The sequence below is a fragment of the Nicotiana tomentosiformis genome, chromosome 7, assembly GCF_000390325.3.
Source record: "Nicotiana tomentosiformis chromosome 7, ASM39032v3, whole genome shotgun sequence".
NCBI lineage: Eukaryota > Viridiplantae > Streptophyta > Magnoliopsida > Solanales > Solanaceae > Nicotiana > Nicotiana tomentosiformis.
Genome location: NC_090818.1, coordinates 47611959 through 47631075, shown reverse-complemented (window position 1 = coordinate 47631075; position 19117 = coordinate 47611959). Strand labels below are relative to the sequence as shown.

The following is a 19117-nucleotide window of genomic DNA, read 5'->3' as shown; positions in this document are numbered from 1 at the left end:
TATATAATTTGTGCTTTAATATTTCTTAGGTCCTAGTATGATAAAACTATATAATATATTACCCAATAAAATAATACAAAATAATGTGAGATGAATCGTGATTATACTAGAATACTCAACAAATCGCATAAAATAAATATTGCTAATTAATAAGCCATAATAAAAATAAACATCATCTAAAAGTACTAAGTCATGCTAAAATAAGTACGAGAATACGTACTAAGTATTAATTACATGACTAAATAGTATTAAAAGTAAGTTATGCATTTTCATTATCTAAACCAATGCAAAACTAAAAAAATAAATATCCAATACTATTGTCATTCCTAGTATTGATTGATTTTTTTTGTTAGCATTAGTATTGATTTGAATTTACTTTGGGCTTATTTGAGTTACTAACTTTTATGGGCTATAAACATATTTGATCATTTGAAATAATAATACATTAAAAGAGAGAACCTCCTATAAAATAATACCAAACCAACCCGAATTTGCTTTGGGCTTATAAAATAATATTAAAACTTGTATACATGTAATGTCGGGTTGGTTTGGTGTCGGTTTGACTTTTTTTAGTTAAAACCAAACCAAACCAGTTACGGTCGGATTTGTTTTCCTAACACCAAACCCAATCATAGTCGATTTTTTTATCTCAATTTGACTCGAATTATCGGTTTGGTGCGGTTTGTCGTACACCCCTATCTTTAACTAAGGTTATGCATGTATTAATAATCTTGGTATTGCTAATACCATGGTTTGCTATGTATTAGCTACATATGATAATACCAGATCGGGTGTGTAATTAATGCTTGTATTAGTTATACATAGGTTGAAAAAGTGATAAATTATCTGTTGATTTTCAAAGTGAACAAGTAAAAGTAGATATCTATTTTTAGTATAATGGGCGAGTAAACTTGGATGGAGGAACTAGTAAATATTAAGAATTAAGGCATCAGAAATTCTTTTTCAAATGATACATTGAATTTCGTGAGATTATCCTTTAATCAGCTTGAAGATTATCTCAAATGATGATGGATTTAACATACAATATATTTAAGGTTGGTTTGGTTGTTGTGGCAACATTTGCTTCATGCCTGGGGTTGTCTTTTACAGTTTACTTGATGTGAGAAATCCTAATGATGCTGAAGCTTACGCAATTAGGGAGACTGATAAACTACAAAAGGGATACAGTGTGAAAGAAGGAACACAATAGAACACGTTAAATTTCACCTGACACAAACATTTTTTTATATATATAGCTAGTGTATATAATTTGCTAAAACCAATTAAAGTAGAATATTAACAAATTTTCTACATCTTCGGCATATATATTTGCTGCAATTTTATTAATCTAAATTGATATAAAAATAGAAAAAAATTTACACTAACTACCGGTGTACATAATATTTAAATCCTTTAACAAAATACTCAAAATGGAACACCTTAATTTTCTACAATTGAAAGCAAAAGCCTTGGCAAGATATTTAGCCCCTCCCTACTAGTAAAGTAGTAACAAACGAGATACTTGGCACCACTTGACAAAATAGACCTTATCAACTTGTTGGGCAATTTAGCATGGCTTCTAATATCCTCCAACTCCACCATGTCCACCCTCTCCCTTCAATTCATCTTCCCTCAAATCCAATTTCTATAATTCCAACATCACAACCACTCACAAATCATATCCATGTAAAGCAGTTCACAATCAAATGCACTTCCAATCCCACACCTGAGTCTTCAGACCCCAATTTCCTCAGTCCCACTCCAACTTCAGAAACAACAATCAGCCCAGAAAAATTCCCAATAGAGAAACGAAGAAAGTCAGAGATAATTCGCGATAGAAAATCAAGAACAGGGCTTGTGAAGCAGGATCCACCAAACTTTGAGATTGGATGGAAGAGAACAAAGCCTATTAATTTGGAGAAGCCTGTAGGATATGTGATAATGGATTTTTTAGAAAAATTGGAGGAGTTGATGGCTAGAGATTTTGGGTCGACAGCATTGTTGGCTAAAGTGGGAGAAATAGTGGCAGAAAGAGCCAGAGAAGAAGCAGAAGTGTTAAGGGAAGAAGGGAAAGTTGAAGATAGAATGGTGACAGAATTGTCCAGAGTCCTGAAGTTAATGGAGATGGATTTGGCTATGGTTAGTGCTGCAGTGAAAGAAGAGACACTGAATGAGAGACTTGAACAAGCTAAGGCACGTTGTAGGCAAGCAATTCTTGTTGCTAATTCTTTTTGAAAGATTTTGCTAATGGGAAGCTCAAATCTTCTTTAATGTTAAGAGTAATAATAACTACCAGTAGTACAAGAAATTGTTCTACCGAAAATTCATTATAAAAGCAATTTTCTGTATTGGATTCTCAGTTAACTGACCACTTCTTATAGAATTATAGTGCATTCAAGTGTTTAATTTACAGTATTGGACTAGCAAAACCTTCTACCTCCTTTTTTCCCTTGCTCTTTCCCCTCCTCAACATACTCCCTCGGGGGTTAAGAATGTGGATGGACAATTGCATCAACAAAATACTGTTTTAGACACATGGGTATGTAAACTTTCTTCTCACCAAAAAAAGAAAAAAAATCAAATATTTATCTGGTATCAGAAGGACATCACTATTGCAAGAACAAACTAGCATTTCCTTGAAAGTTAGATATGTGGGTACTGAATAGACCTTACCTGTAAGAAAGACTTCAGTATCAAATCCACGTATAAATATTGTACTCAAGTTGCTACAATTAGCAATGAAGAAATTTTGATAAAGAACAAAACAAGACTCGGTAAAGAAATGTTATTACAAAGCTGTTAATCACTTCATATTTGTTTCATTCAGAAGATATGAAAACAGAGAAGAACAATTGCTTTTATAGGTTTATTTGACGATGAAAATAATAAGAGAGCTCAACAGTCTACAATTGACCCCTTTTGCATTACTCGACTAGGATTTCTCATTCTGCTTAAAACCACAGGCAGACCAATATGCCCTGTTTTCTTATTCTCCATGTGGGTTTATACCTTACAGGCTATGGTGTTTTCACAATCGTTCCATTAACATAAGGTTTAAACCAAATGGTCTGAAATGTTAGCACCAGACAAGATGACTAGCTACAAAATGAAAATACAGGTAAGGCCTACTAAACCATCGAAAATATCAGGTAGGAAATTTGAAGGCTAAATGTGTGTATCATAGACCAATTACAAATACGAAACTATCATACACCTGATTTCCAAATTAACATATGATTCTACAGAGAACTCGTTTTTTGGGAAAAGGGAGAACTAAAACCTCGGGAGGACACATGTTTCAGATTCTCTCCTTGCTCTTCAAAATGAAACAAGACATCTGCACCACTTGATTCTTAGTCCTTTATACGTTCCAGTGCAAGTTCCCTTCAATGTTTCAAATGATCATAGGCTATAAATCCATGATAACAGAAGTCAAAATAAGTGTCTCACGTTTCTCTTGATCCACTTCCAACTTGATGTTGAATCTCTGGGCAATTCTAAAGCTGGACTAACATAGAGCTCTACGCCCAATGTATGAGTTCTCAGCACTAAAAGTTGTACATCTACATGATCTGCAAAAAGTTGATCTCAAGCAATTGCTGCACCAAAAAGGACGAAGAAAAATGAGCAGGGGGGGGGAAAATAAAGTACCAAGCAGGAATAGATAAACTAAATGATCTGCAAAGAATATTCTCATACAGAGATGGCACGTTCAAAATTTATACACACCTAAGAATTTTCTAAATCATCTATGAACTCCACTGTTCACATCTCACACTCTTTCCAATTTTGTTTTTCTTCTTTTTCCCCTTTGCGGAAACAGATTTTCCATAAGTTTCTTGACAAGCTTGGAGTACACTGCAAACGTGAATATCATCCCTTGGTATTTTATTGAAAATATTTGCGGCAGATTTGTAGTCCCCTAATGCCAACAAGGCTTGATACATCCTGCATCAAACGGGGTATTAGAGCAAATAAGGAAAACATAAAAGGACAAACAACATTTGTGATCTCAAAAGTAGAGGAAAAGACCAAAACAATACATCATCTTTGGCTTTAGAATTAAAGTCATCCATATTCTTTCACATGGAGCACTAATAGTACATTTACTTTAACAAAGTGGTGCACTTTTAGTCATAACACTAAACACATTTTAATTTTTAACAGAAATCTAAGATCTTACAAAATATATGTTCCCTTTATTTTCTTATTTACCGAAAGAAATAAAGATGACAGATTTATCTAGATAGCAAATAGTAAATATACATAGAATTTATTTACTATACGTAAAATATACATTTTACTAAGAAATGTTAAACACCGTTAACTTTTATTTGCAATGATTTTTATCTAGATAACCTCAAATGGTATCTAGATTTTTTATTATATACATAATATTTACTATACGTTGACATAAAATAAATATACGTAAAATCATTGCTGAGAATAAATAAATTTTATTACTAAAATAAATATACGTAATATATATTTATTAGATTTTTTTATTTTATGGGAGTCAGCGTATAGTAAACATAATATTTATTTTTTGTCATCTTTACACATATTTACTATTTGCTATCTAGATATAGAAACATTTTACTATTTGCTATCTAGATAAATCTGTCATCTTTATTTCTTTTGGTAAATAAGAAAATAAAGGGAACAAATATTTTGTCAGATCTTAGATTTCTGTTAAAAATTAAAATGTGTTTAGTGTTATGACTAAAAGTGCACCACTGTGTTAAAGTAAATGGACTATTAGTGCTCTACGTGGAAGAATATGTATGACTTTGAGTCTAAAGCCAAAGATAATGTATGTTTTTGGGTTTTTTTCAGTGTTATGACTAAAAGTGCACCACTTTGTTAAAGTAAATGTACTATTAGTGCTCCATGTGAAAGAATATGTATGACTTTGAATCTAAAGCCAAAGATCATGTACGGTTTTGGGCTTTTCCTCTCAAAAGTAGCCCAAACATAAGGTCAAAATACATCAATTGTTTCATCCTTCGGTAGTCACCAATAGGGAAAGTGCAGCTTTTGTCAGAATAATTGTTACAATTTAACTCCTAGAATCAGTGAAAATAACTATTGTATGAAAATTGATATAAATGATTCATTTAGTGTATGTACCTATCTGTAGTTCAGAAGCTTTATGAGTTCGATGCTTTTTTCTAACTTCTTTCCAACTTTAACTTTAAGTTGTATTAGATGGATACCTTTGCATTTCACTCTAACCAAGAAGGAAAAAACGCAACAAACATATGAAAATGCACTAGTCAAGCTTATTTAAATCTTTAGAGTTGAATGATTGACTCAATAGTTTCTCAACAGATGCAACTGTAGAGAAATTAAAATAAAGAATATGAGTAACTATCATGAATTTCCTAAGAACAGAATGTTCAGGCAAGCAAACAAGATTGAGAAATATCAGTAATTCAAAATTTACCTCACAAAACTTAAAACATTGTAAGGAAGACTAGCTGTTCTGTATTCTTTCCAAACCAGAGAACAAGCTTGTAAATCCTTGGCATTGACACACGCACTGAGGAGGAAATCAAGACTTTTTCTTGAAAGGCGGACACCAATCTCTTTCTTAATAGCCTGAAGGAGATCCAAGCCGAACTGCAAATTTGTTGGTTCATTTATCGCAATCTGGCAGAAAACCTGCTCGATGATTACCAAAAATCAGTATCAAACAAGAATTTAACACATCAGAGCTAAATTAAGGTCTCCATAAATAATGAGAGCCAACAATTTTGACAAGTAAAAATATTATATGCAGTGAGGAGCAAGACACTCCATCTTACACACAAGGACTGATAAGAGTATATCAACGGCAGGAGCCCTAAAAGTACTAAGATCCATGATCCATAATTATAATTTCCAACCAAAAGCAGAGAAAAGGAACAAAAGCAAAACCTCATCAAACAGAACTTCTTTAGCCACTTCATCGTTCTTGTATGCATCTACCAGCTTTTTGAGTAAGTCAACAGCAGATCTATTACACAAAGGGGGAAATTTTAAGCGAGTCAAATTTCAGCAATAACTCTCAAGAAACAGTTTTGACTTTATACCTCAAGTGGTTGTGCCGAACACAATATGTTATGACCCTAAAGCAAGCATCAACCCAACGATCCAGGCCATCTAGTTGCTCAAGCAAGTGCAGCAATCTATGCAACTCTCCTTCAGACTGAAGGTGTTCCTATAAAATTATGATTTAAAAGAATAAAAGTGTCAAGAATTCGGAAGGTGCTTAAAGATAAGATCTTGGGAAAGAGAAAATGAGCAAGAAAGCACTTACAATGAGACATATGATTGTTTTTGGCTCCAACTTGCATTGAGCTTTGTTCATTTCTTCATATATTTTAAGGGCATCAAGCATTTGTCCATGTGATGCAAGAGCTGAAATAAGCGCACTTCTGATTTCATTGAAGCTCTTTACAGGTACTCTTCGATCATAGATTACCTGCACATATTTTGATGCTTCTAAATCATCAGAAGAAATAGCATTTTTGTTTGGCCTCTTCCGAGGAGACAAAGGAACAGAAAATACTTTCGCATGAATGCTCTACATTGAGCTTATCAGTTAGAACGCAATTCCATTTTGCTGCAAAGAATATATTTCACATGAAAGCTTCCGATTGGCCAAGATAAAAAGCCCCAAGAGAATTCACTGAGATGCAACTTAGCTTCGAAGAAAGCAATGAATTTACATCTTTTATGCACTAAACTTATTTCTTAATATTCACATATGCATCCACCAAAAATGTGCCACCAGAGACCTCAACAAGATTAAATAAATAGATAAATATAGAAAAGCAACAACAACAACAACCAAGTATAATCCCACTAGTGGGGTCTGGGGAGGGTAGTGTGTACGCAGACCTTACCCCTACCCTGGGGTAGAGAGGCTGTTTCCGATAGACTCTCGGCTCCCTCCCTCCAAGAACTCTCCACCTTGCTCTTGGGGTGACTCAAACTCAACCTCTTGGTTGGAAGTGGAGGGTGCTTACCACTAGAGCAACCTACTCTTGTCTAAATATAGAAAAGCATACAACTGAAATAATTTTGAAGGGGAAAACCAGCTATTAAGAATTCGTGGATCTAATAAAGAATTTATCATGCAGAAAAGGGAAACATATGGCAATCAAAGACTTGTAAAAACAAGAAACTGAACTGGGTATACTCGTGTACCTGTTTAGCCTCTTCAAACTGTCCAGACGCTGTATATCCATTTATTAGGGCCATATATACATGCTTTGTGTATTGAACTCCAGAATCTTTCATCTCATCAAGAAACTACAGATTTTCAAATTACCAATTGTTATTGTGCATATTTATAGTCAATGTCAATAGAATAAGCATCTTTGCGCTAATATGGAAAGAAGAAACAAAAGAGCAAAAAAGTCTATGCCTCGATAAATTAGATAAAGGAATCAGATTTATGAATCCAATTACCACTGACAAAAATTCTATGATAATTTTATGGTAGATCACTTCAAGAGAATTTTAGTCACATAAAGGACAATTTTTACATCAAATGGAAAGACTAGCACTGTGATGATGGATGTATTCACGAGACATCGTTAAATTTTTTATCCTGATTAAAAAATCATTTAGGCCTCATTTGTTTGCACTTAATGGAGGTCTGAATCTTAATCATTCAAGATTTCACATGTTAAGTGCGTTTGTTTTTTAAGTCTGAAACTGAATCATTCAGATCTTGATTATTAAGTGTATTTATTTTTTTCATTTCACAACTACTTAATAATTAAGTGTATTTATTTTTTTCATTTCACAACTACTTAATAAGTCTGAATAGGTGTGAACAATTAAGATCTATAACAGAGACTTAATTTCATTAAGATGTTATTATCCATATTCACAATTAATTAATGCCACTGCCCACCATTATCAACTACCAACATGCACCACCCGCCACCTCCATACTCAACCACCACCACCGACCACCACCATCCTCAAGTATCATCGTCACCGTCATTATTGACTACCACCACCCGCCACCTCACCATTATTGACTACCACCACTCACCATCCCCACAATTATCAACTACCACCGCCACCACCACAATCATCCACAACCACAACCATCCACACATTCACCTCAACTGCCACCACCATTATTAACCATAAGAGCTAGTGCCCACCGTAATGAACTACCACCACCTTCCTCAACCACCACCATCACCATCCACCATTATCAACTACTACCACCCACCATTCTCAACCATAATCACCACTATCAATCACTACTAGCTACTACCTAGAACCACCACTACCAACCACCACCTCTAGTGGGCATCTACAAATACCACCATTAGCCATCACCACCATCAACTACCATTTTTTTTTAAAAATATTTTGTTGATAAAATATTAAGTAAATTAGTATTTTATTTAAATTTTATATTTATTAATTTTTAAATAAAGATAAATTTTATTCATTCAGATATTGAAAAAAAACAATCTTAATCATTTAGTATTCAGATTTTAATACACATCTTAACATTCAAATGTGTATCCAGATTCAAACATCTTAATCTTAATACACATCTTGATATTCAGACGTGCATTCAGATTCAGACGTCTTAATCTTAAAAAAAACAAATGAGGCCTTAATGGCCTTCCTCTCTTTTGATATGAGGGTCAATACAAGAATTTTCTTATGTTGCACTAGTTAATTTGCAATACACAGTTTATCCCACTTCTATGTGGCAGTTATCAACTTCTTCATTTTGATGACGGTGGTGTATGGGCCAGCTTGCCCACACCTCGACTATTCCATCGGGTACCTGCTAACTCCCACCAGCACACGTACCAGGTAACTCTGCCCGCCAAGGCTTGGATAGATGGGAAGAATCACCTAATAATTTTTATCTTCATTGGGATTTGAACCTGAAACCTCATGATTCTTAATATGGCAAACTACAATCCACAAATCCTCCTTCCTACCCAGGAGTTCAACAGTGGCCCTTCCATACTTGTCTGCAAAGGAATCCAAGGATTTGTCAATATGCTTGCACGACTTCTGATAGTACATGAATTGAACTAGCTTTATAATCTTAAATTGGAATTAAGCTCAACATAAGCTGGCCTTCCTTCTATAATCAAGGATACTATCATCTCCATTCTATCATTTCCATTGCAAGAAGTTAGAATATCATCTCCATTCTACCTTCTTACTCCCGATTACTGAACCGCCTTCTATAATAACGAGAAATATGAAAGGGCACATAATCTTGAATAAGCTAGTACAATGAAAATAATGCATCCACTCAAATTATCAAACTTAGTCAGCCAGAGAAATGAGAATGCAAGCCCTGATTCATAGTCCTATTCCCACAACAATACAACAACAAACGCAGTGTAATCCCATAAGTGGGATCTAGGGAGGGTAGTGTGTACGCAGTCTTACCCCTACCTTGTGAAGGTAGAGCGGCTATTTCCCAAATGAGAAATGCAAGTCCAGATTTATAATCCTATTCCCACAACAATGGGTGCTAAATAATTTGGCCAAGTCTGGGCAGGTTCTTTTATCACAGATCACAGAATAGAACATATCACAAAGGAGTACTGAACTAAGATGAAAAACAAAAGGACCTTAGATATGTTATCTCCGCTTGTGCAATTGCTTATCAGATAGCTGAAAGTCTGAGAGTCTGACTTCACATTAGCATCTTCCATTTGTTTGAGAACCTTTAGTGCAGCATGAATGTCTTTCTGCGGAAAGTTCAGCAAATAGGAAAAGTCAAAAGCAGAAAAAATTAGAAGTAATAAGCACTATACAGCCATTATCATTTCCGGCGATAAGGAAATTCATGCAACAAAATTTCAATATATTAGTAAAAGCCATCAAGCAATTGTATGTTTCACGTGGATTGGATGGCTTTTCACACCCAAAAAAGGGCTGTTTCTGTACCTAAAATGCATGCACAAGACAACTTATCGACCATGAATCATGATGGAAGCATCACTTGATTTTCCCTTCCCAATATAGAGAAGGATGGACATAAAGAAAGATTGTTTTCTAATACCTGTAACGCACAAACATTGGTCAAATTCAAGAATTTGGGGGAGTAAGTATCCAGACATGTCTCTGCAAGGGTGGTTTGGTTCACCGACCAATTATACAAAACAAATTATATTTACAGAAACATTGGTCAAATTCAAGAATTTGGGGGAGTAAGTATCCAGACATGTCTCTGCAAGGGTGGTTTGGTTCGCCGACCAATTATACAAAACAAATTATATTTACAGGGATGTATTGAATAACAATCACCAGATAGTTTGTACCATTGGATGTTTAACTTGATAAATATATAAGGTGTATAATATAATAAATGTATTACGTTTTAAATTTATTGAAAATTTGCTACCAATAATATTTTATCCAATGAAATATTTTAAATTTAATGAAAATTTGCTACATTATTTATCCACTGAAATATTTGGTTTATTAACATAATCAATCAATACGCATCGATCTGAAATCATTTGGGGTCAACTATATGAATTATCTATATCCAGCCTGTCCATTCAAGTTCGTTTCATTGCAATACTAGTTAATTTAAGCAAATTCGGAGCTCTCTAAATCCCATAAGTACTCTTACTCGGATAGCTACTTTGATCCTAATTAATCCAATATATGTATCAACTATATGCTTTATTATCATAAAAGAAGAAAATAATTGGTACTATATACATGTGTGTGTGTGTAACAAAACTATAAATTATAATAACTTTACTTCATAATAATCAATTCTTAATTATCTCAAAATAATGAACAGTTTTAAGAGAATTTTCTGAATGTATCTTAAAGATAAGAATTTTAAAATAATCATTTGTGGCACGTGTTTCTAAGTATTGTCAGAACGAACTGGGCCATGCCAAAAGATACATCCGACCTCTTGAGATGCTGGGCTGGTGTGACAGGTGGAGTCAGACAGAAGAAATGGTGGCAGTAGATCCCAGCCTGCATTTGGTGGTCAGTCTGGAACGAGAGGAACTCCAGATGTTTTGAGAATGTTAGCAACTCCATTCAGAAAATCAAAATGAACTGTTTAGGACTTTTTCTTTTTTGGTGTAAAGAATGCCCTGTAAATGATAGTAACTCCATACTTCATATCATAGAATCCTTGTATATTTTTGTAGTGGGGGATTCTTTTACTTTTTGGGGGATGTATTCTATCACTTATAGCAGCACAAACTTTGTGCTGTTTTATATTTATAAAATGTTATCATTCTCAAAAAAGATAAGATAATGAAATTTTTTTTTTATAAGGAAGATAAGATAAGATAATGAATAATGAACATTGCATTACTCTTTTAATCATGGAAGACCCATTTTAAACAGTTTGTTTCGAATTATTAAACCAGAAGTACAAGCATTACATAAAATAAATGAGATACAACGAGTATAATAGCTAAACAATTAATAAGATAAAAAGCACTGTTTCTGCATTACATGCTCGTATGCAGATATAACAAGAGTTTTTTTTTTTTGAAGTAGTACCGTGTTATGTAAAAGGCATCAAGAAGATGCAAGAGAATATAAAAGAGGATAAAGGTTAGCTCCTGTTACCACCAAAAAAAAAAATGTATCAGACTGAGCTAACCAATATCAAAACTACAGGAAGAATACAAAAGAGGATAAAGGTTAGCTCCTATTACAAAAAAACCCTGTATCAGACTATGAGCTAACCAATATCAAAACAACAGGAGATTTGAATTTGTAGTTTTTTACAAATGTTATTTTAGTTATAGAACCCTTTTCACAAGAGATCAGTGAAAAATAACAAAGAGATCTATATTTAACACAGGAGATCTTTGAAGGACCATTTTCTTCTATTCAAACTGTAAGCATAGAAAATCATTTCCTCCATATATTACTAATATGTGTATTGTTATTCACAACGATATGAATATGCACATAACCAATGTGGGTATTAATACGCAAACAAAATTTGATAACCAAACATCTGAATAACAATACAAAAACAAAATACAATCACCAAACACTTGACATTTGACGCAGAATTCATCCGGAATTATTTCCAATAACACGAGTAACCAGACGACCCCTAGCTCTAGTTTCACAACTCTTGTAGAGAAACAAACAACTTTGCCCACATAATTTAGTGAAATTATTTAGATAAAGTTGCTAGATTTCTTACTATGTCTAGATCCACTAAAGAGGTAAACCTTACTTCTCAAATGTAGCGACTTAAAATTGAGCAATATACTTTGATGTATTTTCCCTTTTACTCAAAAAGACATTCTATAAGTACTTTGAAAGAGACGCGGTGGTCAAGTGAAGACCACAAGAAGCAATAAATAGGTTTGAGAGTGGAAGTTAGTCGTTCCGCACATAGATAAATTATGACAACTCAAGCATAGAAGATAACATGATAAAAGGAGTACCCACCTCCCGGAAATATCCTGCCATTATGCAATTGTACATGCTAGTGGTAGGCATCACGTCAAATTTCTTCAAATCTTCGATCATGCCATATGCACCTTCAAACTGCATTTAGGACAACATAAAGAACACTGAGCTCTTGTAGTTAGGCACCCATACACAAATACATTCCCTAAGAGAAAACTTACATCTTTTGCTCTCACAGTCATATTTATCATTATCCTGAAGGTCTCGCTATCTGGCTTGAGACCATGGCGAAGTAACATTGAATATATTCGATGAACCTAAGATTCATGAGGATACACATTAAAACTTGATTTGTGACGGCCAGAAATAAATCAAAGATACAAGAGATATGCAATGGATAATTTGCAAATATATAATGCTCTGGTACTTCGGGAAAAATTACTTATGTAAATTTCAACTCGAAATATTTCGCCGCTAAAAGTGATTGAATCAAAGAAGCAGCAAAAAATTCAGTTGACAATGGAGAAAGAAGAAAGGACAAAGAGAAGGGACTAGAGTGGATCTTGAACAGATATATAAGAACACCGACGGGTTAAATTCAGCTGAAAATCTATCACAGCCATGAAGATTTTACCTTTTACTTGGATTTGACATCATAAACTTAGCTCTTCTACTGATAAGACATATATCAATATTTGTTAAGCCCATTTGCTATTTAATACTTAACCTATTTGGAGACTCCAACTTTGCTGTTCCTAAGAGTTAAAAGCTCTAACGAGCAGATTATGAGAACTAATTCTTCTCTCTTTTGAGAAGGAGAACAAATTCTTATCTTTTGCCCCTAAAGATTGATATCACAATCTATACTAGTACATTAGTATTTCATCTAAACGTGCTGCCCAGGATGCTTTGATTCTTTATCCAGGTTCAGCTTTGGAGCATCAAAACTGTTTACTGTAACCATATACATGAGTAACAAATTATCAGAACAGCAAGGATCATTTGTGACCGTAAAATCTCAGATAATTGATGTGTCCTAGCCCAAACTATGCGTCAGCTCCTCATAACTTAAGTTAATGAGCTAAAACATCAAAAAAAAAGATAAAAGATTCAAGCCAACCTACCAAATTATACTCACAGCTTCTATCGCAGGCATCTAGTATGGAATTAAATGTGTCCAACGTTAACGTCACACCCGCTTCAAACATCTGATCAACCATATCAAGTGCAACATGTACCTATTTGCAAAGTTGCAAGTATCAGTACATTGGAGAAGTTTAGATATCAACCATAACATGCAATGACTTATTTGCACAAAGAAATCTCCAATCACTGCATAGAGTATATCTAAAACATCAGTAAACAATCGGTTCATACCTTAAATAACTCACAACAGTACATAATAAGCTTCTGATATTGGGAAGATGTTGGTGTAAGCTCCAACTCAGCATGTAAATTTTTGAATTCAAGCATCACATCTTCAAGCTTCCACAACATAACAAAGCAATCAGAGCAATATTTCACAGGTGGACACATATTAAGAACTAGCATGGCTACAGATCCACTTGGCAACAGCAATAGTTTATTTAAAATTTACAACCAACTTTACATTAGCAACGTAAAGAAGTTATGCTAATCGCAATCCAGAGTCAATCAGTATCTAGAGGAAAAAACATAAACAGAAGGGCAAAATACAATAAAAAATTGAACTCCCTTTAACTTCCATTGTTCCAGTTCATGTGACATCAGTTGACACCATTTGACTGCACGCAGAGTTTAAGATGTTTATGTAACTTGTGACTTAAGAAAAAACAGCGTCTTAGATATTCTATCCAACAATCTTTTCCATTTATTTTTCTAATTCTATCTTTTTGGCCCTGGTTGGTTGTTGTTACTGTTCTATTGTCTCTTTTCATCTTCTTGTGTTGAGGGTCTATCGGAAACAGCCTCTCTGCCCCACAGGTTAAGGTAAGGTCTGCGTACACACTACCCTCCACAGATCCTACTTGTGGGATTATAATGGGTTGTTGTTGTTGTTGTTTATGCAAGCGTCATGTGACTTGTATACCAAGGGAGATTACCAGCAGCATTCATGAGAAGTTCCTCACCGCAAAATTTGGCATGCTAGTTGTATAATTGTAAATGAACTTTGAGATGTTTTCTGCTCCAATATCTGCTTTGAGAGAGATTACATTAGGATGCATGAGAAGGGAATGTAAGTGGAAGAGATTAGGGCACTTTGTCAGAAGTTAAGGATTTGCTAACAGGAACAGCAAAAGGAAAATCGTCAATTTCCTTACAAATGATGTGAATACTCAAAAACGTTTCTAGCATATAGTAATTTCCTTTTCTTTTTTTTTTTTTGAGAAAATTGTATATAGTATATCTATTCGCAAAATTTTATATTAACCCTTTCTAAGATGTATTGGGATAAGATACCAACATAGAGAACATCCTATGAGTTAAATAATAATGGGTAACCTTCATGTTATAGTACCCAATGCAATTAGAAAAGATTTGCCTAACATGAGGCCAGTGAATTAACAAATGAACCAACTATATAGGCGCCTCTAAACAAAAGAAAACTGAAAAGTTTACCTATTGTTACTAACTCCTGAAGTAACTTCTTTGCGAAGGACTCCAGTTGCAACTTCCCCAAGAACTTGAATATATTTGTGACACAATTCATAGATGAAATTTTTGTTATATCAACAGTGTGTAGGAGCCTCACAAAACCTTTAACACGGTCCTCTTCACACAGTGCTAACAGATAGTTTTCTGCAACATGTACAACATTGTGAGATTCTAAAGTATGACACTGGTGCAGAGACAGCCTTTGCCAGAACTCATCATAAGATGCATTTCAGAAAAAATTGTGACATTCTAAGATGGTATCTGATTGCAAAGACAGACTCCAAATTCATCAACAATTTGCATATGCATTACAAACATAATGTACAATAAATATGAGAAAAAGAAACATGCAACTTAATCATTTTAATATCTACTCATTGAAGTACAAGGTGCCACAAGTAGCTTCTAATAACCAGTAGGATCAAACGAATTTGAATAAAAAAAATAAAATAGTAATAGGGACATGTGTCCAGTAAATTGCAAACCTTGAAAGGAGGATTTATCGTCGCCATCATAAAGTGAAAGATGATAGAAGAGTTCTTCTAGTTTATCTTCATTCTCAACTTTAATCCAAAGCAACATCTCATAGTAAGCTAATCTTGCAAGTGAATCAGAATTTCTATCTATTATGAGCTCACAGTAAAAGTCAAACTCCTGTGCCATGCCAAAATCAATAAAATACATAAGAATTGGACCATAGCTCTCCTCTTTTACTTGGAAACCCTGTTCCTTCATTGATTTAAGAAGTTGATAAGCTTTTGAAAGCTGCTTCAACGACACCTCTTCATCATTTGTTTCTCTGGCTTTCTCTATACAGAGTCTTATTAGAGCATTATATTCTTTCAGGCCAGTTTCTCGTCCCAATTTACCAAACACTTTAATGGTAGTATCAGTCCCCAATTTACAGGCACATTGTTTAACCAACTGGTGGAAACGGCTTGTCTGACTACTCTTGAATGTCCATATTTCCTTCCTTTCTCGTGCTATTTCTTTCCGCCGTAATGACTTATTGGATCTATCTATATTTGATAACCATGGTACATCCAATACAGTTTCCAAACAACTTGTGTTGCTACTCGTTTCTGAATCGATCAAATCATAATCTAAATCACCTACAATAAGAGATAATAAGAAGAATATGTAGATAAAAAGGTTTGTAAGGCAATAGCATGCAGACGACGTATGCAAAAACAAATAGATATTCCAAGTCGTGCATTTTTTCCCCACATCTAATTACATCACAGTGGATCTTGTGATAGGAATTATTTCAGGTAGTCCTCTCTGATCCCACCTGCTGAAGCCCATCTTTTAAGCCTTCTGGATAATGCAGAAATATCAATATAAGGATAACAGTAGCTGGACGATCATAGTTCACACATTTGTTCAACCCTCTGCTATTAAATATCATTACAAGAATTCCTAGACAACCACAACATATTCAAATTCTAAACTAGGGAATGCACTTATATTTTGTATTAGATGAACAGCTAAACTGAAAATTATTGATATATTCCAATTTGGCAACTGAAAATTTGTGGTGACTCGTTTAGGAGCTTTTTATTTTTAGAAGAAACTCATTTAGATGCTCTCCCACTATTATTTAAGACTTCAAAGGTCAGAACATGATTCGTCATAATGTGCATTCATTTTTTAGAGCAAACTAACAATTATCATAATGTTCATTCATATTAAACAGCTCTTTACTACTTTAACAAATGAGTCCATGTGATATGCCGAAGTAAAACAAGAACAACCAAAAGAATAACAGAGCAATAAAAGAATAAACAAAAAGAAGGCAATATCCCAGCATAAGTTAGTAGTCCTTCCTCAGTTTTTAACTTATCCAAAATTTAAAATTTATGACAAATGTACCTGAATTATCAAATTAACACAGAAATAAAAAGCATACCACATAGTATCGACGATATTTCTCCTGATAGCACTTTTGCAGATTCTCCTGAACGAAACAAAGAACATAAATAATCAAGCAATTTTAAGTGTTTATAATGCTCCAGCAAAGAAGAATTACAAGTGTGGTACCAGAATCAGCAGCTGACTTAAAATTCAGGCTTTCGGCGGCTATTTCACTGAGAGACTTGGAACAATCAGTAGTCCGAGATGAAGATGGCGATTTAATGGAGGAGACGTACTGTTTTAGGGCAATATCCTCAGCCGGGGTAAAAGGGGCAGCGGATTTCCATTGCTTTGATATTTTACTGGCGGAGCGAAACATAGAGCTTAGGGTTTTGGATTTGGAAGCTGGCATGAGCAATGACCAAACAAGATTCTCAACTGAAAGGGGCAGCAGATGTTTTGGTGAACAAAAGATTGTACGTGTTTCTCCTCAAGTAAGATTAGAACCGTCAGGTTTGATTATGTATAGTTAAACTAGCTTATTTTAAAAAATTAATCTAAAATGATTAGTTAAAATTATCTAACGGGGAGAAATTTGGTGAAAGATTACAAGGAACTGATGATGAAAGGAGATAACACTGTCGAATTTTATTTCAATCACACTGGCATTCAAGCAATGTTTACAAGATAAAGTTGGAACTTGTCCCTCAAGGCAATATTTCTTTGAACGATTATAGGGGACTAAGGTTTGGGTTTAACACTTGCAAAAAGTGAAGCTATCATCTTTATCACCCAAGTTCATAAATAGTCTCTTTTAGGACCATTATTTAAATTATAATTAAAAATTATAAAGTATTTAAAAATTAGCCGCCTCAAAATCAACCTTACTAGGAGTGACGTTTAGCTATGGCAATTCAAAGCCTTCAGAGTTGGACCTATCAAAAAAAATTCCAAAGTTATCTCAGTTTGATTGCAGTCTGTTCATTGTTTTATAACAACGCATAGCAAGGTATTGCTTCTTTTAAGTTGTGAAGATGGAAGAGGAAAATAGATCTGAAATTTGAAATCTGATTAAACTGTAAATACCTTCAAAATTCTAAATATATTTTAAATCTATATCTATATCTATATTATAAGTAGGAATAATCATGCAGCTCATGGTCAACATGTCTGCCTGGCCCAAAATTATATTACAGTTTGTCATACCGCTTAATATCTCAGCTGTGAGTTTGCTGCAACAGTAGGTCCCATTAAATTTGTAATTTACAGATCAATCAAGGTTAAAGGCTATTATAATATGAGGCCTGCATAAATTTGTCATTCCACACATTCCTCTCTACATATTTCTATTAGAATGAGCCCCACTTAAATAGCTACTATTAATGATTATCATCTCACATCCAATTTCCTCTTAAACGGCTACCCTAATTAAGCATTACATTAACTATGTAATTTTAAAGTGTGTTACATATTCTTTTCTCTTGATTTAATATCTAGAAGCAAGTAAATATTTTTTGCCTTAATATTCTATTTTAAAAATAAGAACAAACTGAATAATTAACTATTATAACCAAGCAGAATACAAAATTATTTACTAAATCCCTTTTCAGTAATAGTCTATTTTAAAAATAAGAACAAACTAAATAATTAAGTATTCTAACCAAGCAGAATACAAAATTACTTACAAAAGGCTAATCTGTAAATATTACTATGTCATTTCAAACTAAAACTTAATTAAGTTATTCTCATTTAGTAAAAACATGCTTCGGCTTAATTTTAAATATTAATAATAAATTTATTATGTTCTTTTTTTTAATATATAGAACAAGAAAAGAGTAATTTGATTAGGAAACGATACGGAGTCGATTTAGAATTCACGGTATTATTATTCAAACTCTAATAACTTGACCATTTGAATCTTCATGATTATTTTGAATGTTAAGTAAATATTTCAAAAATTGCTCAAACAACTACCTTTAATTCTAGCACTTAATGATAAACGTCTATAAAAAGAAAGGATATAATTAGTATTTCTTTAAAAATGTTTGTTTTTATATTTTCAGGTCCACTTCTAATGACACATATTTTTTCTTACGTTAAAAAAAAGATATCTCATCTTATTTAATATTATTAACTAATGACTTATCAACGAAGAAAAATGCTTTGTGGTTTAGATTTTATAAAAAATTTGGAATACTTTGTGATATACTTTGAGCATAAGATC

The 19117-nt window shown here is 33.7% G+C and overlaps 2 protein-coding genes across 2 annotated transcripts; one reads left to right on the top strand and one right to left on the bottom strand.

Annotated features, from left to right (window-relative positions):
* The first annotated feature begins 1499 nt into the window (after nt 1-1499).
* Nucleotides 1500-2359, top strand: LOC104088192 (protein CHLORORESPIRATORY REDUCTION 41, chloroplastic). Its single transcript, XM_009592834.4, has one exon. It carries the CDS (start codon nt 1573-1575, stop codon nt 2233-2235), a length of 663 nt encoding a protein of 220 aa, XP_009591129.1. The 5' UTR covers nt 1500-1572; the 3' UTR covers nt 2236-2359.
* Nucleotides 2360-3023: 664 nt separating this feature from the next.
* On the bottom strand, nt 3024-17654 carry LOC104088193 (pentatricopeptide repeat-containing protein At4g04790, mitochondrial-like). The gene is made up of 17 exons (XM_009592835.4): nt 17080-17654; nt 16949-16996; nt 15525-16151; nt 15004-15183; nt 14514-14578; nt 13783-13890; nt 13530-13643; nt 12627-12722; nt 12445-12543; nt 9621-9740; nt 7195-7299; nt 6302-6466; nt 6075-6202; nt 5920-5998; nt 5447-5664; nt 3730-3948; nt 3024-3599 (listed from the first exon to the last, which is right to left on the bottom strand). The coding sequence occupies exons 1-16, from the start codon at nt 17303-17305 to the stop codon at nt 3750-3752; spliced, it is 2577 nt and encodes an 858-aa protein (XP_009591130.1). The 5' UTR covers nt 17306-17654; the 3' UTR covers nt 3024-3599; nt 3730-3749.
* Nucleotides 17655-19117: the final 1463 nt, after the last annotated feature.

Coding starts and splice junctions, on each gene's coding strand:
- LOC104088192 (XM_009592834.4), top strand. CDS start 1,573: ATGGCTTCTAATATCCTCCAACTCCACCATGTCCACCCTCTCCCTTCA.
- LOC104088193 (XM_009592835.4), bottom strand. CDS start 17,305: ATGCCAGCTTCCAAATCCAAAACCCTAAGCTCTATGTTTCGCTCCGCC. Junction 16,152..16,948: donor AATATCGTCGATACTATGTG/GTATGCTTTTTA, acceptor CTCTTATTGTAG/GTGATTTAGATTATGATTTG. Junction 12,723..13,529: donor GAAGCTGTGAGTATAATTTG/GTAGGTTGGCTT, acceptor CATGAATCTTAG/GTTCATCGAATATATTCAAT.